The 23541-nt window shown below is 42.1% G+C and overlaps 1 protein-coding gene across 2 annotated transcripts in view; it reads right to left on the reverse strand.

The window, feature by feature from the left end:
* Positions 1 to 23541, reverse strand: part of LOC116985779 (myosin phosphatase Rho interacting protein) — a 127854-nt gene that overhangs the window by 24421 nt on the left and 79892 nt on the right. For both annotated transcript variants that reach the window (XM_033040772.1, XM_033040773.1), the window contains exons 8-14: positions 9290 to 9431; positions 6945 to 7061; positions 6559 to 6615; positions 5801 to 5869; positions 5148 to 5237; positions 4120 to 4229; positions 1903 to 2467 (exon numbers count right to left, since the gene is read on the reverse strand). In XM_033040772.1, coding sequence (XP_032896663.1) covers positions 1903 to 2467; positions 4120 to 4229; positions 5148 to 5237; positions 5801 to 5869; positions 6559 to 6615; positions 6945 to 7061; positions 9290 to 9431 — 1150 coding nt within the window. The remainder of the gene's footprint in view (positions 1 to 1902; positions 2468 to 4119; positions 4230 to 5147; positions 5238 to 5800; positions 5870 to 6558; positions 6616 to 6944; positions 7062 to 9289; positions 9432 to 23541) is intronic.

The following is a 23541-nucleotide window of genomic DNA, read 5'->3' on the forward strand; positions in this document are numbered from 1 at the left end:
TATGCAAGAGATCTGATGGGCGTTTTTTCACACAGAGGGTGGAGGATATCTGGTACAAGCTGCCCAAGAAGGCAGGTACTATCATATCAATCAAAAAGCATTTGTGCAGGTACATAGATAAGAAATTTGAAGGGATATGAACCAAAAGCAGAAAAATAGCATGAGCATAGATAGGCACCTTGGTTGGCAAGGACAAAGGGCCCATTTCTATGAAGTATGACTCTTTAATGCTGAACCACTTATGAGATGTTTGTGCAGTAATCAACCAGAACCAGAACCAGAACAGGATGAAACAGCACAAGGGTGAATCTGCATAACCATGCAACTGAATACATGCCAACTCAATGTTGTGGCTAGTGGATTTAAGTATGTTGTACAAGCAAGAGCCTGTTGAATTATAACACAAGATACAGCACATTAACTCTGAATTCATGTTCAACGTTTAAGATAATGTTCAAGTTGAAATAACTTCAGTTTGTTTGAGGTGAGTTCTTTTAGTTTAGTTAGAGATACAGCAAGAAACTCAGTATAGAGATACAGGCCCTTCGGCCCACTAAGTCCACGCCGACCATCAATCACCTATTCACACTGTTTGTCACCCACTCCCTACACATTAGGGGCACTTTACAGAGGTCAATTAACTTACAAACCTGCGCATCTTTGGGATTTTGGGAGCAACAGTTCGCAATTGTGGAAGATGATTACAAACTTCCAGTGCAGAGGATTCTAAAACCAGAGTGCATAGGCTTAAGGTGAGAGGTCCAAGGAGAACCTCAGGGGCATCTTTTTCACTCAGAGAGTGGTCTATATCTGGACGAAGAGGACTGCCAGAGGAAGCTATAGATTAAGAAGACGATATAATTTAGACTTTTAAAATACATTTGGGCAGATATATGGATAAGAAGGGTTTAGAGGATTATGGGTCAAATGCAGGCAAGTGGGAATAGCCCAGCATTTCAACTTGGTCAGCATGGACAATGTGGGCTGAAGGGCCGGTTTCCATGCTGTATAGCTCTGTATGTCCATGATTATGAAATATTCCCAACTTCATACTTGTCAGGCCTGGCTTTAATTTTTAGATTTTGCTTCCAGTTTTAGTTCCCCAAGAAATCACAAATAGTTCTCCATCCATTCCTGTTAATATCTTGTAAACTTCAATCAAAGCACTCTTAATCTAAATTCCAAGTTAATAACCTGAGCCAGGCAGCATTTGAAGTATTTTGGCAATCTTAGCAAGGATACTACTTTAAACAGATATATATCGAAGAACAGGAATAGGAATAGACTATCTGGCATCTAAATTAAGCCAGTCTTTATCAGCGTATTTAAAACACGTTTTCCCTCAACATACAAGCATTCTAATGTGAGAAATAAAAGTAATGAAAATAAAATTAATAAAACATATTAGGATAAAGGGGAAATCCTTTAGGACCGAGATGAGAAAAACATTTTTCACACAGAGAGTGGTAAATCTCTGGAACTCTCTGCCACAGAAGGTAGTTGAGGCCAGTTCATTGGCTATATTTAAGAGGGAGTTAGATGTGGCCCTTGTGGCTAAGGGATCAGGGGGTATGGAGAGAAGGCAGATACAGGATACTGAGTTGGATGATCAGCCATGATTATATTGAATGGCAGTGCAGGCTCGAAGGGCTGAATGGCCTATTCCTGCACCAATTTTCTATATTTCTATGTTTCTAACATCAATAAATTCAAAGAGATAGTTGTGAAAGACAAGGATTTGGGCCTAAAATTACAGGATGGTCATTTTGTTATTCAAAGTTTTTGTACATTCTAAGAGATTAAAATCATTGTAGTTCATTCATTCTGGTAGTTCTCTGATCATTTGAAAAATGAACTACAAAGACTAAGAATTTTCACCTCATGTAATTGTTCATTCCTTACCTCCTTATTCAGCATTAATGCCAGGTCCTGTGAAGGCGATCCCCCTTCACTAGAAGGCGATCCCCCTTCACTAGAAGGCGTATTGAGAATAGGAACTTGTCTCTCCTCACGCAGTGGTGTACATTCCACCTGCTGCCATCGGTGTTCAATTTCCACATTCACATGCTTAGGTTCTGGGCGTGGGGACGTTATGGTGGCCTTGTCGACCTCTACCCTGTTTGCATGGTCAAGACCAGATATTTCGAATCGTCTGCGCCTCTCCTCCCTCCGTCGTGCCCGGTCCAGCTCCAGGTCGCAGGTGCCCGTTTCAGAATTAGTTGTGGGCTTGATGAACAGTGTGGTAGTTCTGCGGACATTTCCTCCATCGGACTGCTGTTGTGCCAGACGAAATTCTGCCCAGTCAAATGTTTTTGAACGTCCTTCTTTCCTTCGCTCCCAAGCTCTGCTTTTCTTTCGTTCAGCTTCTAAGCCAGTTCCATCAATGGAGGTCAGTGCTATCTGTCTTCCATTTGTTGATGCACCTTCAAGCAAAGTTTTCATTTTCAACTTCTCTTCTGGTAGGCTTCTGTTGGAAACCAAATAAAACTTACAATCATTCATATCAAACCCATCAGGGCTATATACTCATATAGCATTTCTCTTTACTCTTTTCATTTCCTTCACTTGTTTTCTGCCTTTGGAATGAAAGAATGAGAATGGAAAAAAATAATCTCTCGTTCCAATGGCGTGGGACAAGTTTGATAGAGCAGCATTTATTTTTTAGCCTGCGAGTTTAGATTGTGCACAAATTGAACAGATTTTATGAGCGTGGGGATATCGCAAAATTAGAAAATAAATATGGTATTAATGTAAAATGTAAACCAAAAAAGATTCAGACAGAATCTGTGGTGAAAGTGGTAACATTACAGATCAATAACTTTGCACCAGAGTACAGTTAGATATAAAGTTAAATGGTCAGTTTGCAGCCTGAGTTCTGGCTTGTTGGTAAGAATAATGAGGGGCAATATAGAAAGAAAAAAAAAATATTCTAAAAGGATTCAGGAGCAGAGGGATCTGGAGATATGGGTGCACAAATCATCGAAAATGTCAGGATAGGATGAGAAATTAGGTCATACACAATTCTGGTCTTTATGAATACAGAATAAAAACATCAGGGCGATGTACATGAATGATTACTAGGATGAGGGATTGCAATTGCAAGGATAGATTATAGAGGCTGGGAATATTTTCTTTGAAGTGCAGATTAAGTGAAGGTCTGAAATGATGCCTGTACAGAGTGGGTAGTGAGAGTCTGATCCTGTTTGTGCAAGGGTCTAGGACTACAGAGGTCACAGAAAATAAACAGTAACAATAAAAACGTATTTTATGCAATGAAGGTTCCATTGGGGTATCACGAAAGTGCGAGATAAACATCAGGAAAAAATTGCAAAGTTGAGGAAAAGGAAGAAGGAATTTGCAATTTTGCTGTGGTAGAAAGATGTGGTGCAATCATCCTATGATTCTATCTTCAAGACAGGATATGTTTGATGTAGTTAATGGAGATGTCCCTGCTGTCTGCCACAGGGAAGGTCACAGCAAGATTCCTCCACACCTAGTGGTAGAATAGTTTCTCTCTGAGCTGCAGTGCACCTTCCTTCCTTCAAGCAGTGCAATGTTTTTGAACCAAGATCTAGGGAGCAGCACTGACTACTGTACTTGATTTTATTTTAACCCCATAAAAAACTATGATTCAATGAACTGAGAGGGATGATGAAGAATCCATTTCAAATTTGGCTGTCGTCGGAACTTTTGTTTTACCATTCCACATTAGTCACATGATATACCAGCAGATTAACTGCAGACCCAATCCCAGGGTTTATTGGAAGCAAGCAAGGCTGTGTCATTACAGTTCTACTTCTCAGTTCCCACATGTTTTACTGGAGTAGAATTATTCCTGTCATTGCTCCAGCGGGCAGCGTAGATTTTGCAACGAGGCATGTTATGTGGCAGAGAGCAAGGTTAATTGATGGCGAACACCAGGTACAACCAGTCAAAAATAACTCCATTTTGTTATATTAACTTTTTGGAGTAGAATTATTCCTGTCATTGCTCCTTCAGTTTAATTTAACAGCATCACCAAGGACTGCCCCGCTGCTAATGATATACCAAGCATTAAATGAGAGTCATTCACACACACACACACACACACACACACACACACACTTCCTAGGCATCTACCTGGTCACATCTGGGGTATTTGCAGGATGGATATTTTTCATTATTGCTTGCATCCAGTTCCGGCGAATCCCCGATGTCATGGCAGACAGTGTGTAGACTTTCCCTAAAGTCTAGCTCATGGATGATAAAAAAATGACAAAAGAATCAGAGTCATACAGGTTGGAACCTAGTTCTTTGGCCACAGAATCTTTGCCAAACAGGCACCAATTTACACTAATACCAGTTTATTCTCCCCACATTACCCTCAATACTTCCCAGATTCCACCACTCACCTGTTGCTCCTCAACTAAGGGCAATTTACAATGGACAATTAACCTCCAGACTTGCACAACTTTGGACATGGGAGGAAACCAGAGCACCTAGGGGAAACCAATGTAGTCACAGGGTGTACATGTAAACTTCATGGAGAGTACAAAAGGTTTGGAGTGCACCTAGGTAATTGGAGCGGTGAGGTAGTAGCTCTACCAGTATGCTGCTGTACCACCCAAATAGTGTAAAAATAATCAAACTTTTGAAATAAATAATACAGCTAATTTAAAAACAGAGTTTGGTTGCTTTTATGTAGAACAAACAGCAATTAGCTAGCTACAGGCTGACATTTAGGATGTTTACATTTAGAAGCAGTATAGAACAGTACAGCACAAGAACCGACAATTCTTGTGCCAAACATGATGCCAAGTTACAATGATAATAATAATAATAATAAATTTTATTTATGGGCGCCTTTCAAGAGTCTCAAGGACACCTTGTCTCAAGGATACAATGATCTCATCTGCATGTACATGATTCGTATCCCTCTATTCCCTGCACATCCATGTGCCTCATAAAAGCAAATTTCGTATCTGCCTCCATTCTACCCCCGAGGAAACATAAAATACATTAAAAGCTCAAACACATAGAAAATAGAATAGCACAAGAACAGGCCCTTCAGCCCACACTATCTGTGCCAAACATGATCTGACTTTATTGCAGTCATTGTTTCTGTCATGAATTTATTCTGGAATATGTCAGGTGAAATCTATACTTACATGGATCTGGAATCCATAATTCCTTTGAACTTCATATTCAGCCACATCATAGCAATTACTTAAATCAATCTCTCCATCCAAATCCACTACCTGCAACAAAGAACAACAAAGAAAATCCATGTAAAATGTAGGCACTATTTACTTGCAAGGAGATCTCAGTCTCAGAGTAAGAAGTTGTTTATTCCAGATGAAGTCGGAATGAAATTTGTTGGTGGATCGTTAGTATTTTCAGCACAGGCAGACCTCAAGTTGCGATAGCGTTTCCTTCCCGAAAACCGCTCATAACCCCGATCGATCGGGCAAAAACGGTATGGGAGAGGATGGAGAAAGAGTGACCACTAGCTGGCTTTTCAGATTCAGTGAACGAGTGAATCTGCTCGACACTACCATTTGTGCTGTTACCACACGGCTGACAACACCTGCAGCCCCGCAGCTTACAACAGTCTCCACATTCATATGTACAGGGTGCCCATAAGTCAACCCCAGGAGAGATTGCGATCACTTTTTAACTAAGCCAGAAGGTAGTATTGTTGGTTGTCGAGAAAGGAAGTTTTGGGCTGAATCTGAAAATAAATACACTATACAAGAATACAAGCAGTAAAATGTCTTCCTCCAACCTGTCCATTCTTCAATGTAAATATTGTGACACTTACCTCCTCTGCTGCAGAATCATGGTAATACTTCAGAACGTGGTCATTCAAAACAAACCAATGCTTCTTCCACTGTAAGAAAGCGGAGTACATCCCTGAGATTGTCATATTGGCACCTCCTACTTCCCTCCTTTCATGCATACATAATATTATAGAGCAAGGATCTGATTTCTATCACAATGTTGGACAGAGTACTGTGGACATTTTCTCATCTTCATCATTGCTGAAGACGGTGACCTTTATTTACAGAGAATTTTCTTTACTGAATTCATACCAATGTTAGAAAAAGAACATTTCTACCAATGTTAGAAAAAGAATCAGAAGCAGTGTACAAGATGGCACAGGAAAGGCACAGCGGCAGAGTTGCTGCCTTACAGCGTCAGGGACCCGGGTTCGATCCTGACTGCGGGTGCTGTTTGTACGGAGTTCGTACGTTCTCCCTTTGCCCACGTGCGTTTTCCCGGGTGCTCCGGTTTCCCCCCCACGCACCAAAGACCTGACAGGTGGTGGATCTTAAACTAGATCAGAATAAGACGGCAACCATCTAACAATGGTATGAGAAAAAAATCCTTTATCAAGGTCGAACTTTGCCCAAAGGGATGAGTATCAATGATCATTAAATATAATAAAGACAGAAAGTGATATGGAGATAGGATAGGAAGGAGAAGTTTAAATAGAACATTAGCCATGATCTTACTGAAATGGATTTAACCAATCCTTCAAAAAGAGGAAGAAATGCAAAGCAATTTCATTTTTGTTACCTGGCCACCTGCAGAGAGTTTGGTCATCCAACCTTTCTTAAAATTCAGCAGGTCTGGCTGAAAACAGGAAACACAGATTACTGCCAGTCACTTAACCAATGGAAAGTTGTACGTGAGAGGTAACTCTGTTAACTCTTCCAATTAAGAACAGGTGACAGCGTAAAACCGAAAACCATGAATCATTAGCAAGTGGACAGCGTCATGGTCAGACAAATTTGTTTTCATTGATTGGTTACCACAGAATCTTATATCACCATTTCCACAGCTGTACTATCCTTCCTTCAGCTAACATTTGTTCCTTCTCTTTCTTTCTGTAGTTGCCACCATCAGCACTATTTCCTCCACATCTCCCCATTCCCTAATACCCAATGTTTTAATTTTGTTACCGTCACCGCCGTTTCAGTTCTTCTCCTGTCCAGTGATTTAGCTCTGCGAAATTGTGGGATGGGCACTGCAGAGATGTCTGGGGCAGAGTTGATCTGGTCTGATACACTCACAAAATCCTATGGCAACAATCAGCAAGTAAACCAAAGGTTAATTATTTATAGTAGCATTCTGTTTACAATACCGCAAAATAAATACTAAAATCAATATCAGATTAATCATCTACCTAGAAAGGAAATGGTGTATGCATTGCTTTAGAGAGAAATTGGGATTAAAATTTCAGAACAAATGTTTCTGTAGCCCCACCAGAATGTTAAAAAATGAACTAAGGTACCCTGGAAATATTTTATCAGTCCAAGGAATAAATCTAGGTAAAATCATTAGCAGGATGCAGAAAAGTATTAGTATATAAACAATAGGTGCAGGAGGAGGCCATTCGGACCTTCGCGCCGGCACCGCCATTCACTATCTTGGCTGATCATCCACAATCAGTACCCTGTTCCTGCCTTCTCCCCATATCCTTTGATTCCGCTATCTTTAAGAGCTCTATCTAAAGCTCTCTTGAAAGCATCCAGAGAATTGGCCTCAACTGCCTTCTGAAGCAGAGAATTCCACAGATACACAACTCTCTGGATGAAAAGTTTTTCCTCATCTCCATTCTAAATGGCCAACCCCTTATTCTTAAACTGTGGCCCCTGGTTCTGGACTCCTCCAACATCTGGAACATGTTTCCTGCCGCTAGCATGTCCAATCCCTTAATAATCTTATATGTTTCAATAAGATCCCTCTCATCCTTCTAAATTCCAGTGTATTCAAGCCCAGTCGTTCCATTCTTTCAACATATGACAGTCCCGCCATCCCGGGAATTAACCTTGTAAACCTACACTGCACTCCCTTAATAGCAAAACTGTCCTTCCTCAAATTTGGAGACCAAAACTGCACACAATACTCCAGATGTGGTCTCACGAGGGCCCTGTACAACTGCAGAAGGACTTCTTTGCTCCTATACTCAACTCCTCTTGTTATGAAGGCCAACATGCCATTAGCTTTTTTCACTGCCTGCTGTACCTGCATGCTTACTTTCAGTGACTGATGAACAAGGACACCCAGATCTCGTTGTACTTCCCCTTTTCCTAACTTGACACCATTCAGATAATGATCTGCCTTCCTGTTCTTGCCACCGAATTGGATAACCTCACATTTATCCACATTAAACTGCATCTGCCCTGCATCTGCCCACTCACCCAACCTGTCCAGTCACCCTGCATCCTCACAGTTCACACTACCACCCAGCTTTGTGTCATCTGCAAATTTGCTAATGTTACTTTTAATCCTTTCATCTAAATCATTAATGTATATTGTAAATAGCTGGGATCTCAGCACTGTCATTCCTACTAGGGTCCCTTTCCAGTCAACTTTGGCCAGCTCCTCCCTCGTGGCTCCATAGTCCCCTTTGCTCAACTGTAATACTGACACTTCCAATTTTCCCTTCTCCCTCTCAAATTGTAGATTAAAACTTATCATATTATGGTCACTACCTCCTAATGGTTCCTTCACCTCATGTTCTCTGATCAAATCCGGTTCATTACACAACACTAAATCCAGAATTAGCTTCTCCCTGGTAGGCTCCAGTACAAGCTGCTCTAAGAATCCATCTCGGAGGCACTCCACAAACTCCCTTTCTTGGGGTCCAGAATCAACCTCATTTTCACAGTCTACCTGCATGTTGAAATCTCCCATAACCACTATTATTTTAACAACCATTTTAACTCTTGATTCAATTCAACTTGCACCCTATATCCAGGCTACTGTTTGGGGTCCTGTGGATAACTCCCATGAAGGTCTTTTTACCCTTACAATTCCTCAGTTCTATCCATACTGACTCTACATCTCCTGATTCTATGTCACCCCTTGCAAGGGACTGAATTTCATTCCTTACCAACACTGTGGAAACAATGGAAGTTGGCTAGATGCTCAAATAGATTTAAAGCCATACTTTGAGACACCACATTTGGAATGCGGCTTTAAAACAAGAAATTGTTCCTTGAAACAAGGAGCTTTATGCATTAAATAGGAAAAACAAGAAGGTTATCCTGCATCTGTATGGACATAACTTTGTAACAGTAGGAATATTACCTGCGATTCTGATACACCACAGTGGATAAGCCTTAATAAACAAAAGAGGACGGTGAAAATTCAACTGGATACCAGGAAGACAAGGTAACGGCAAAGAGAAATCGACGCCTTCCACTGGTTTTGATGAGTGGGCCGAATTTTGTAGAGGACGTTAAAAATCATAGATTTGAACTGGAAGATACATTATATCTTTCAGAATAGTTATGCTTACTCTTTCCCTTGGATAAGATCTTTTCTCACTTCGACCTCGATGTCTTCCACTACAGATATTGGACTCAGAGGAGGAACTGGACTCCATTTGCTGAGGTCTCTCAATCTCCAGTGCCTCAAACAGTTCAATGACTTGCGACCTCCTATAAGGAAACAATGGGAAGTTTTCACATGACTCACCCTTAAGCACACAGCTATTTTTTTATTTTAAACAATAGAGTGCATCAACATTGAAGTAGTTCAAATTGTTTGCAGCCACAATGATACGTGCAACATTTAAGAAGGATGGTGGGAGAAGGAGAAACATCAACAAAAAAACAATGCTGTAAGATTTTGTCTGTGGTGCATACAAGACCTCAGCATGATTATTTAAACTTGAAATGTAAAACTATTAATTAATGTCCTGGAATATACAGTTTTGTAATCAACTGATACCTGTAGTCACATTTTTATTTGCACCTTATATTTTTTTAAGGTTGTGACATTTTCTTTTCAAAATACAACTTGTTTGCTTATCTCTTCATATCAAGGATTTAAAGTTTTAAAAAATGAGATTAAATCAGACAGCCAAGCTCAAGAGAAGCGATTTGCATGTAGTGTTTTTGGACAATAGACCCACCGTGGACCTGGCAAATGCATTTGGATCTGTGCCAAATGGTCTTATTTGGAGTGCTTTTGATTTCTTTAGAGTTCCAGGATCAATAGTAAATTTAGTAAAAGCATATTTCCAAGATGTCTGAATGTACAGCAGACTTTAGTACAGCAGACTTTACGACAGCATGGCAAAGACTAGAGATGGGCATTATGGCAGGGTGTACTATTTCCCCATTAGCGTTTACAATGGCGATGGAGCTGGTGATTAGAGCATCACGGTGGGTCATCGGTGGGGAGAGATGGCAAGATGGACCGCGCCTCTCTCCAATCAGGGCCTATATGGATGATATGACCTTGGAGACCACAACAATTGCTTGTACAAGAAGGTCTCAATCTTGTCCAAGTTAAATGATAATCTTAAATGGGCCAGATTGAAGATTAAGCCTAGTAAATCACGGAGTATTTCTTTGGAAAGAGGCAAGGTAGTAGAGAAAAGGTTCTGTTTAGATGAAGAAGAAATCCCGTCTATAATGAAGAAACCAGTTAAAAGTTTGGGTAGGTAGTATAACAGGAAGTTGGATGACACTGAACAGGTTCAGCAACTTAGAAAATATGGTACTGACGGGTTAGAAAGGATAGAGAAGTCAGCGCTTCCAGGCAAGTTGAAGTTGCGGTGTTTGCAGTTTGGGCTATTCCCTAGGTTGATGTGGCCATTGACAGTATATGAGGTGGCAATTTCTAAGGTGGAAAGGTTAGAGAGATTAGTTAGTTCATATATTAGGAAATGGTTAGGAGTTCCACAGTGTCTCATATGGGAAAGATATTCTATGGGAAAGATATTCTCCATTTACCATTGTCCAGTTTAACAGAGAGGTTTAAGTGTGCAAAGGTGAGGATTGAGTTGCAATTATCAGGGAGGAAGGAAACCTTTGTTAGTAATCTGGTGCCAAGTGTAACTAGGAGGAAGTGGAACTCAAAGCAGGCAGTAGAAGAAGCACAATCACCTCTGGGTCATACAGACATTGTTGGTAGGGTGCAGCAAGGGAAAGGAGGCTTAGGGCTCAGCACAGGGAAAGCAATGTGGGGTAAGGCACGTCCAACAGAGAGGAGGAAATTGGTTGTAGATCAGGTATGTTGTCATGTGGAAGCAGTGAGATGTGTAAAGGCAGTAGCTCAGGTTAAGCAGGGACAGTGGATGAACTGGGGAAGTGTAGAACAGAGGTTTAGCTGGAGGCTAAATGTAACCAATTACTCAATAAAAGCAATTAAATTAAATTAACCTAATCAATTAAAGGCAGGTAGACAAAAGTGCTGGAGAAACTCTGACATCAGTCTGAAGAAGGGTTTTGGCCCGAAATGTTGCCCATTTCTTTCGCTCCATAGATGCTGCCTCACCCGCTGAGTTTCTCCAGCACTTTTGTCTACCTTTGATTTTCCAGCATCTGCAGTTCCTTCTTAAACAATTAAAGGCAGGCATAGCTGGGGTCTATGCAAGTGCTCATGCAGGCACGGAAATTGCTATCAAAACATGGGGGGGGACACAATTTCTTGGCGGCCGCGTGCGCATGCGCACACTCACACACACGCGAGGCTTCGGAGGCTTCAGCCATGGGCCCTGTGGACGGTAAATACGGGAACGATGGTCCAGGCTTACAGCCAGCGCGGAGAAGCAGCGCTAAATGCAGCTCAACTCTTCCCGTCTCGCCGGGTTAACCTACAGCCCTGCCTGGACTGACGGAACACCCGCCTGGAGCCGTGGAGCTAGCGCTGCTTCTCCGCGCTGGTTGTAAGCCTGCGTCGTCGTTCCCATAAATCTAGGCAGGGCTGTAGGTTAACCTGGCGGGACAGGCAGAGTTGAGCTGGGTTTAGCGCTGCTTCTCTGCGTGGCTGTGGGCCTGGGGGCACCGCTCCCGTCTGACTCCCGACGTCTCAGGCCACCCCCGGGCGTATGGGTGGGGGAGCACTCGGGTGGGGACGGGGACGGTCCAGTGGCGGTTCGGCAGCAATCCTGGCTGTGGATGAGGCGCAGGTCTGTGTCCAGGGATGCCGAGAGTGTTTTTCGCTTGTGAGCCTATGACCTGGGCATGCAATTCAAGCTCCGCTCTATGATCCTTGCTCCACCAGGATGTCTCCCTCTTCCAATCACCGCGCTCAATCCTCAGTCCCACCCCCTACCTCCGCCTCTGACCGGCACCTCTCTCCTCCAATCATCGTGCTGAATCATCATGTCCCGCCCCCATTGCCCGCTGACCGACGTCTATTTTGTCCAATCGGCGCCCTCGATCATCAGTCCCACCTCCACTGTCTCACGGAAAGTGGAGATTTCACCAAGTTTTAAAATCCGGTTTACAAAAAGTGGGGGGGATCGTCCCCCACTTCTCAAAACAGGGGGGGGGGGGCGTGTGTCCCCTGCCCCCCCCCCCCCCCGGGATTTCCGCCCCAGGCTCTATCTTGGACGAACAAATTGAGAGGAGTCAAAAGAGAAGTTAAGAGTGATGACAGGTTCTGACAGGCAGATGGGAGTATTAGTTGAACTGGGACAGTGTATTTAACACTGGATCACTATCTTGTTTATAGAATTCAGTCAAAATTTCATAATTTAGTCATAGATTATAATTAAGATTATAATAAGCAGCTCATTTAAGTGGCAAAAACAATTATTGCCTTGATAATGAATCTACAGGGATTACAATGTATTCTGTGTGCACCAATAGTCTAAGTTCCATGCAGCTGTTGCTAGAATCTATTCACCTGCAGTTTCTAAGTGAATTGATAGAAGAGGCGAAAAAGTATGCTGTATCCACATGATAGAATCTTAGAGTAAACCTCATTAATTATTTATAGCACAAAATACCAAATGTTGACATTTCCTAAGCAATCGACAAAGGTAACACAAAGTAGGCTAACTGGCAAGGACATAACACTGGACTAATCTTAACTGTCAGTTACAAAACAAGGCAAAATCATTCATTGTGAAATGCAGGTTTAATTTTTTGACAGGCAGCAGGAAGTAGTCTTCTAAAATCTGCAATCAAATGGATGCGAGGCAGAGAGCAGATGGCAATGCTGGACACACAGCTAAGAGCAAATTATGGGTAACCTGCAAAAGAGCACCGGACAATCAGAAATGGATCAGGAAAAAGAAAACCATCAGCAAATGATTAACTCCCCACCAGCAAATGATTAACTCCCCACCAGAGACATTTAAATATCACACATGCGTTACCAGTAACTAGTTAGATGCAGAGTATCACCAGATAGCAATTAAACCATGCAATTGTAGGCTTTAACAGAGATGTTATCAAGGTGGTTGTTAAGCAGGAAATCATAACATCCACTTCAGTTCTAGGTGGCTTTTCCCATCCCTCCACTTGTTCCCCCTCCATTTTATATTTTTTTCAATTCAGAGTTCAATGTACTTATCTTCCTGCCACTTTCTTTTTTCCCCCCCCACTCTCGATAGAATCAGAGTCATACATCACAGAAGCAGACCCTTTGGCCTAATGCCTCATTTCAGCTTGCATGCATTTGGCCCATAACCCTCACAACTTTCCTATTCATGTACCTGTCCAATTATCTTTCCAATGCTGTTTGTTGTACCTGCCTCAACTACTTCCTCTAACACCTTGTTCCACATACCCACCACTTTCTCATCTTAAATGTATGCCTGCTAGTTCTTGAATTATCAACCCTTGGAAAAAATCCCTATCTATGTACTTCATGATCATATACATCTCTATAAGATCGCCTCTTAGTCTCCTGCACTTCAAGAAATAAAGTTGTTGCCTGCCCAACCGCACTCTATAGTTCACTCTCAAGTCCTGGCACAATCCTCGTAAATTTTCAGTATACACTTTCCATCATAATGGCATCTCTCCTCTAGCGGCGTGATGAAAACTGAACATGGTACTCTGTGCTGATTCACCAACATCTTGTACAATTGTACCATGTATCATAACATCCCAACTTTTATTCTCAATTTCCTGACTGATGAAGGTCAATGTGCCTAAAGCCTTAGTCACCAACCTGCGAAGCCACTTTCAGTGAACTATGTACTTCAAGCCAAGTCAAGTCAAGTCAAGTACTTCACTCTGCTCTACAAAACTCGTCAGGGCCCTACCATTCCCTGTGACGGTCCTGTCCTGGTTTGACTTCCCAAAATGTAACACCTCACTCACACTTATCTGAATTAGACTCCATTAACCATTCCATTGCCCACTTTCCCAGCTGATCAAGATCTCACTGTGGGCTTTGATAACCATCGTCATTGTCTACAATATCAACTGTTTTAGGATCATCTATAAAGTTGTTAATCATGCCTTATGCATTCTCATCCAAAGCATTAATATCGATGACAAACACCAATGGGCCCCAGCACCGATCCCCAAAGTACGGGCCTTGTTCAAGAAACAGCTGTTCACCAGGTTGTTATAGGTCGCCGAAAATGTTTAACATGTTGAAAATCCAGCGGCGACCAGAACAAGATACGACTCTTTGGGCGACTACTCATGACCATACAGGCTTCACCCCACGACATGTTGCCAGGGTGTCGCCTGTATGGTCGTGAGTAGTCTCCTAGTCACCCAAAGAGTCGTAGCGTCTTTCTGGTCGCCGTTGGATTTTCACCATGTTGAAAATTTTCGGCAACCTGTGACGGTTGCAGGCAGTCACCGAAAAAGTCACGTAAGTGGGACAGGCCCTTTATACAAATATAGAATTCTCATTGGGACATTGACAAGGGAATACTTTAAAGGCAGCAGCATCACCGACAACTGTGATGGCGGATACTGGAGTACTTCCGGACGTGTTTCCATTCATCACTTTCAGGGCACCTTCATTTAGGGTGGCATAGCGGTTGAGTCACTGCCTTGCAGTGCCAGATACTCGGGTTCGATCCTGTCTACGGGGTGCTGTCTATACGGAGTTTCTATGTACTCCCTATGACCACGTGGGGTTTTTCCGGGTGCTCTGGTTTCCTCCCACATTCCAAAGATGGCAGGTTTGTAGGTTAATTGGCTTCAGTAAATTGTCCCTCGTGTGTAGGTTAGAACTTGTGAACTGGTGATCGCTAGTGGGCATGGACTCAGTGGTCAGAAGGGCCTATTTCCACACTGTATCTTTAAACCTGCATTTATGGTCAAGAGAATACGTATGCTGCCTCATATGCCTCCGAATCCAACCTCCTTATCTTCTAACCTACAGGCACAGATCATTTTAGTAGGACGAACACTAATAACAAAACGCATTGAACTAAGTTAATCCTCTCACCAATGAACGAACTGCTGATGGATCTAAAGGCACACATACAAAGGGCTGCTCGATTCAGAGGGTCGATCATAATTAAATATCATAAGCCTTTGCTGACAGCAGCCATCAATAAGAAAATGGAAGGCATCGTCAACAATGCTAGCAAGTCGCAGTTGTCTCAAATGACCGGCTCACTAACACCCATTTCATCTTTTTCTAGGACCACTTTGCTTCAACCTTATTAGTCTTGATCTAAACGCAGTCTGAAAAATGAATCCCCTAGTGGAGGCACGAACGATTGCCTGTGACATTACAGCAGTATTTCACTGAGTGGTATCAAGAAGCCCTGGTAAAACTGAATTCCGTGGGTATCCAGGCGAAAAACCTTCGATGATTGGAGTCATGCCGTACACAAAGAAAGGTGGCTGTTTGTTGGTAATCAGTCATCCCAACTCAGTATGTCACTATAGGAGTTTATCAGGCAAGTGTCCTAATGCCTTCTAAACCACCTTACTTCGCTGTGCTGCTATCTTTGGGGATCCTTCAATACATACACATTTCTCAGAAGTAGAACTGCTTGTTTAGTCTTCCAGCTTGATGTTCAGTCTCACACTGCTCCATATCGCAACTATCTGTGTTTACTTGCGGAACACAAGTTGTTCCTTCCCCGAAATCATGTTATTCAAATAGGACACTTTGCCAGGTTTCTCCCTAGCACTCTACAGCCTCACCCTGCCCACCCTACATATTGCCCACACTCAAGGCTGGCCATTCCTTGCATCTTTAACTACACTTCTGGATCCAGTGCAGGTCTAAACATCTCAAGTCAAGAATGTTTAGTTATCATTTGCACCCAGACCAATAAAATTCTTACTTGCTGCAGCTATGTAGGCACATTAAATGCAACAGCGCAATAAATAAATTAAATTGTCAGTTATTCCTGGTAAACCAGACAATGATAGTACAAGCCAAAGTACCTAGTGCATCCTTAGTCATACAACGTAGTTCAGCGCTAAAGTAGGTTTGTGCAGGATCGTTCAAGAGTCTGATGGTTAATGGGAAGATGATGTTTTTGAACAGGGAGAGGTAGTGGTTCTCAAGCTCCCGCACCTTCTCCCTAATGGTAGCAACGAGATGAGAGCGTGGCCAGTGTAGAGTAAGTCTTCAATAATATTAGCTAGCTTCTTGAGGCAGTGCTTCCTGTATTTCCCTTTGATGGTGGGGAGGTCAATACGTGATAGACTGGGCAATGTCCACCACTTTCTGCAGCCTCCTTCCTTGAGTGTTTGGATTATTAAACTAGACAGTGATGTAATCAGCCAGTAAAGTCTCCAAAAATTCAAGAGTTTCAGCAACATGATGAATCTCCACACATTTCTGAGGGAGTTGGAATGGTGAACTTTCTTTGTAATTGTATCAATGGGTTGAGGCTCACGACAAATTAGCAGAGATGTGTACGCTCAGGAACTTGAAGTTGTTGACTCATGGTCCCGCCGACGTAGGCTGAAGCGTGGTCCATCGGCTTTCCTTTCCTAAAGTCATTAGTCAGTTTTTGGGTCTTGCTAATGCTGACCACAAGATTGTTTTTTGCATTAAAGATCTTGATCCTATCAAAACTTTGGGAAATGGTTTCAGAGCACCACACTCTTTTAACACTCCCAAATCAGAGCAGAAAAGATCTTAAGCCCTATTGCATACAGAAGGGTCGTCCGATATCAACTTCTCAAAGTCAAATATGAGCTTGCACTAATCTTGCCACCGACTCTTGTATCCAATACTCATATATTGAAGATTGTATTTCTGAACACAGCTGAGACAATCAGCTACATTATGATATTCACAATTGTAATACTGACTCACACCGCACAGGGGCAGCAGATCATCAAGATGTTCTTTCACCACAGACGAAAGAGCAATATATCGTTTAGTTTAGAGGTACAGGATGGAAACGCCCTTCGGCCCACCAAGTCCATGCCGACCCACGATCCCCGCACATTAACACTATTCTACTCACACTAAGGACAATTATACCAGGCCAATTAACCTACAAACCTGTAGGTCTTTGGAGTATGGGAGGAAACCGGAGCTCCTGGGTAAAACCCACCATGCAGGTCACAATGTACAAACCCCGTACAGACAGCACCCATAGTCAGAATCAAACCCATGTCTCTTTACGCTGTAAGGCAGCAACCCAACCGTTGCGCCACAGTGCCACCCTGGTGAACAATACATTCTTCTGGTATTTCGTAAACTTGTTATAGTTTTCCAGAATTTTCCGTTTCAACTTATATTCCATTATTCTTACAGCCACAAGTATTTTACTTCCAATGCAGATTAATTTACATTGATTAATGCACATGTCAGGAGAGTCAAAGGACATCTTTACAGGGTCATAAACAACACCAGCGCAATAACATTTCACCCAGATAAGTTATGGTCCAAGAATTCCCAGGTGGGCTGAAACCTACAATTAACCCTTTCACACTGAAGTGAACCATTCTTAATCCTCATTTTTATCCCAACTTCCCATTCCCCAAAACAAGTTTTGTCGATGAACAGAGAACATTGTCCGAGGATACGTTTCTGACTAGACATCATTATTTAACTCAGGGCAAGAGTACAAAGAAGATCATAGTGCAAAGAAAAATGTTAAACCCCACCAATGGGTCCCATCACTCTTAGGAATAGCTGTGTCTGGATAGTGCCGTTTTTGTAGAATAACTTTCTACACAAACAAAACATTTAAAAAAAAATTTATTGGCAGTGGAAAGCACCAAAAACATTGATGAGGGCAAGGCCATAGACCTTGTCTACATGGACTTCAACAAGACATTTGATAAGGTTCTGCATGGTGGGCTGCTCTGGAACGTTAGATCTCATGGGATCCAGGGAGAGCTAGCTGAGTGGATAGAGAATTGGGTTCATGAAGGGAATCAGATAGTAATGGTGGAAGGTTGTTTTTCTGACTGGTGGCCTGCAACCAGTGTTGTGCCTCAGGGTTCGGTGCTGGACCCGTTGCTGCTTGTGGTTTATATCAATGATTTGGATGAGAATACAGAATGCATGATTAGTAAGTTTGCAGATGACACTAAAGTTATTATAGATAGCAAAGTTGATTACTAGAAATTACAGCAGGATCTTGATCAGTTGAGCAAGTGGGCTGAGGAATGGTTAATGGAGTTTAATGCAGCTAAGTGCGAAGTGTTACATTTTGCGAAGTCAAACTATGGCAGGCCCTACACAGTGAATGGGTAGTGTTGTAGAGCAGAGAGATCTAGGAGTGCAGGTACATAGTTCCTTGGAAGTGGAGTCACACAATTAAATAGAGTGGTCAAGGAGGTTGCCACAGGATGTGGTGAAGGCACGTACTATAACAATATTTAAAAGTCATTTGGGCAGGTGCATGGATAGGAAAGGTTTAGAGGGATAGGGGCCGAACACAGGCAGTTTGGACTAGTGTAGATGGGGCATCTTGGTGTGCATGGGCAAGTTGGGCCAAAGAGCCAGTTTCTGTGCTGTAAGATTTTATGACTCTAAGAAGCATAATCATACTTTATTAGCCAGGTATGTTTTGCCACATACGAGGAATTTCATTTGCCATAGTCATACCAATAAAAAGCAACAGAACACACAAAATACATTTTAACATAAACATCCACCACAGTGACTCCTCCACATTCCTCACTGGGATGGAAGGCGAAAAAAAGTAAATCTCTCCCTTCTTTGTCCTCCAGCGGTCGGGGGCCTCTAAACTTCCGTTGACGGGACGATCTTACTCCCATAGCTGGCGGCGGGCCTCCTCGTCAGGGCGATCAAGCTCCTGCATTGGGGGGGGGGGGGGGAGGGACACACTATACTTCCCTCTCAGCTTCCCCGCGCCGGGCGATCTACCCCAGTACCCTAGTCGAACGACAGCGGCTTTTGGAGCTTCCCAACGTCAGTCTCAACCCGAGACTGCAATCTCCTTGATGTTAAAGTCCGCAAGCTGCGGTTGAAGCGTCGATCCCAGGCAAGGAATCGGCTTCGATGGTAAGTGCACGCTGCGCGGTGGGGCTCAAAGTCAGGCTTCCTGCTCCACAATGTTAGGCCGCAGAGCGACCGGAGATACGATCCGGAAAACAATCGCATCTCCGGCAAAGTAATAGATTGAAAAAAAGTTTCCCCCACCCACCCCCCACACAAAACAAACAAGAGAACATTAACACATTCTTTTTAAACACACTAAAAAAAAGATGAAAAGGACAGACAGACTGCAGGCGATGCTGCCATCGAAGCGCCTCCCGGTGGAACAGATAATAATCATTGGAAGTTACTCCATAAATATTTGATCATAATGAAGAAGGAAACTAATTACTTGTCGAGGTTTATGTATAAAAGAACATAAGAAACAGGAGCAAGACATGACATGACATGTAAATACAAGACATGACATGACATGTAAATACAAGGCATGACATGACATGGAAATACAAGGCATGACATGACATAGAAATACAAGGCATGACATGACATGGAAATACAAGGCATGAAAATTCAAGACATGACATGATATGAAATGACCCTGCTCCTCCTTCCAAAATCTAGCTGCAGCTGATCTTCTAAATACACAAATCCTGCCCAGTCTCCACATCCTTGGATATGGAGACTTCTGGAAATTTATCAACCTCAGTTTGAATGTTTCATGACTGACCTTCTATAGACCTCCAAGTAATGAATTCCAATGATCTACTGTCCTTGGAGCAGGTATTCTCCTCCTTTTGATCCCAATGGGTCAAAATCTTATTTTGAGATTGTGATCCCTTGCTCTACACCCCACCACCAGGAGAATCCTTGCCTCTACTCTCACCTCTTATTCTTCTGAACTGCGGAGTATAGCACAATCTCTCCTTGTGTGACAGATTTGCCAGCCCAGGAGTCAGTCCAGCAAATGTCCGCTGCACCCTCCCTACCACATTTACATAAAGTCACCGACACCGTACATAATACTCCAGATGCGGTCTCACCAAACCAGCTTTGCACTTGTTCTTAAATACTCTTGCAATAAATCCAACATACTCTTCCTGCTGGTACTGCCAGACAGGATATCCAGACGGCTGAAGTCTCACACCACCAGATTCAGAAATGGCAACTTGCCGAAAATGATCAAGTTCTTGAACCAACCCACACAACCCTAATCCTACCTCCGCAATGGAACACTACAGACCACATCTTGCACTGTCATGGACATATTTTTGCACGAATGTCTTGGGTTTTTTTGCACTCCTTTTTTATAAAGAATTTGTGTAATTTATGTATAATGTTACGCATAAATTAATGCTTTCGTGGACCTGCGATACTGCCCCCAAGCAAATTTTCATTGTACCTGTACCTCATCATTACTGCATATAGAATAAACCTGACTCATCTCGACCTACTACTTGCCTTCCTAACCGCCTGAGGCATATGTAGATCAGTTTACAATGATTTGTATAGGACACCAAAAACTCTTTGAACATCAACATCTCAATTTCTCAAATTCAGTTTCTACTTTTCTGAATGATGTGGATGACCTCACATTTCTCAACACTACACTTCATTCACAATGTTCCCCACTTGCTCAGCTTTACATTCTCTTGAAAATTCACTGCATCCTTATCTCTACCCACTTCAACTTGGTACATATCTGGACTTTGTGCCTTCCCTCACAATGGGAACCATTGTTGGGGGATGTTTTTATGTTTTATGTTCAATTCTTTTTTAATGTGGTGTCTTATTTTTATTGGTGTGCTGCAAAAAATCAGAATTTCCCCGAGGAAGGGATTAAAAAAGTATCTATCTATCTATCTATCTATCTATCTATCTATCTATCTATCAGGCAGCTATCAATTTTCAATACCATCAATAAACAAAGCTATTATTAGTTTCGCCTTTTGGCATAAGCAGTATCTGATTATACAAAATTTGAAATAATCGTTAAAATTACTCCAATGATTCGAAGTGTTAAAGATGGAAAATTAGAATGTATTTTCCAGTGCACATGAAAATATCGTTTAGGAGGAATTATACAAAATACATCTTCTAAAGAAATTATTTTTAAGAATGATCTTCGGCTGATGTTAGCCATTCCAAACTGCACAAAGTAAATTAAATTCAAATAACCTGAGGGGGCTCTTCAAAGCAGAGGATTTTCTGTCAAAATGTTGCACAATTTGTAGGAATTTTCCTTGATGGCAATTAAAACAGTTTCAGAGTCGGGTTGTTCACTTGCTAAATCAGGTTTCTGCACTATTCAGCCCTGAGGTTGAGAATCAAGCATAACCTGCCACGCAAGCACGGTGCCCATCATAATGTTTGGGACAAAGACCCATCATTTATTTATTTGCCTCTGTACTCCATAATTTGAGATTTGTAATAGAAAAAAATCACATGTGGTTAAAGTGCACATTGTCAGATTTTTTAAAAAGGCCATTTTTATAAATTTTGGTTTCACCATTTAGAAATTACAACAGTGTTTATACATAGTACCCCCCCCCCCCCCTATTTCAGGGCACCATAATATTTGGGACACAGCAATGTCAGGTGAATGAAAGTAGTCATGTTTAGTATTTTGTTGCATATCCTTTGCATGCAATGACTGCTTGAAGTCTGCGATTCATGGACCACCAGTTGCTGGGTGTCTTCTCTGGCGATACTGTGCCAGGCCTGTATTGCTGCCATCTTTAGTTTATGCTTGTTTTGGGGGCTAGTCCCCTTCAGTTTTCTCTTCAGCATATAAAAGGCATGCTCAACTGGGTTCAGATCAGGTGATTGCCTTGGCCACTCAAGAATTGACCATTTTTTAGCTTTGAAAAACTTCTTTGTTGTTTAGCAGTATGTTTGCGATCATTGTCTTGCTGTAGAATGATCCGCCGGCCAATGAGTTTTGAGGCATTTGTTTGAACTTGAGCAGATAGGATGTGTCTACACATTTCAGAATTCATTATGCTACTACCATCAGCAGTTGTATCACCAGTACGTTCAACAGTCATATATGCCCAGGCCATAACACCCCCACTACCGTGTTTCACAGATGAGGTGGTATGCTTTGGATCTTGGGCAGTTCCTTCTCTACTCCATATTTTGCTCTTGCCATCACTCTGATATAAGTTCATCTTCATCTCATCTGTCCACAAAATCTTGTTCCAGAACTGTGGTTGCTCTTGTAAGTACTTCTTGGCAAACTAATCTGGCCATCCTATTTTGCGGCTAACCAGTGGTTTGCAACTTGCAGTGTAGCCTCTGAATTTCTGCTCATGAAGTCTTCTGCAGACAGTGGTCATTGACAGATCCACACCCGACTCCTGAAGAGTGTTTCTGATCTGTCGGACAGGTGTTTGCTGATTTTTCTTTATTATAGAGAGAATTCTTCTGTCATCAGCTGTGGAGGTCTTCCTTGGCCTGCCAGTCCCTTCGTGATTAGTAAGCTCACCGGTGCTCTCTTTCTTCTTAATGATGTTCCAAACAGTTGATTTTGGTAAGCCTAAGGTTTGGCTGATGTCTCTCACAGTTTTATTCTTGTTTCTCAGTCTCATAATGGCTTCTTTGTCTTTCATTGGCACAACTTTGGTCCTCATGTTGACAAACAGCAATAACAGTTTTCAAAGGTGATGGAAAGACGGGGGGAATAGTAAGTGCAGAGAGCTCTCTTATACCTGCATTAAGGAGGCAATTAAACACACCTGAGCAATTACAAACGCCTGTGAAGCCATGTGTCCCAAACATTATGGTGCCCTGAAATTGGGGGAATATGTATAAACACAGCTGTAATTTCTACATGGTGCAACCAAAAATGTATAAAAATGACCTTCAATAAAATCTGACAATGTGCACTTTAACCACAGTAATGGGGTTAAGGAAAGAGCATTCACATCCACCACCACGCACAAGAAGCGAAAAGACAGACAAACTGCAGATGCCGAGAAGTGTGTTTAGCTCTTGCTGAACAATTTCTAATCTAGTGTGTGGACTCGACCACATGTGATTTTTTCTATTACAAATCTCAAACTGTGAGGTACAGAGGAAAATAAATAAATGATGTGTCTTTGTCCCAAACATTATGGAGGGCACTGTTTGAAGCATAATTCACCAGAAAATGAATTACAAGCAGTCATCCTTGTCACATGGAAAATCAGCAGCTTGGCTTTATTGTACTAATTTTTACATCACATGTACTGTAAAACCCAATGGCCAATGCAGGTTTCCCAATCCTGCGCAATCTCTCAGATATGTGTTTAATATTGAACAAAACTTATTTTCTAAGCAAAGTTAAGGAACTGCAATTGAGACCTCCAATGTGTAGTTTAAGAGGCCCCTTAATGTTCAACAGGTTTGCAGAAAGGTTAATCCTTTGCCACTGACAGGTTTTGATTGATTGCAAGAAACGGTGTGGAAACA

Source organism: Amblyraja radiata, chromosome 22 (genome assembly GCF_010909765.2).
Source record: "Amblyraja radiata isolate CabotCenter1 chromosome 22, sAmbRad1.1.pri, whole genome shotgun sequence".
NCBI classification, from domain to species: Eukaryota; Metazoa; Chordata; class Chondrichthyes; order Rajiformes; family Rajidae; genus Amblyraja; species Amblyraja radiata.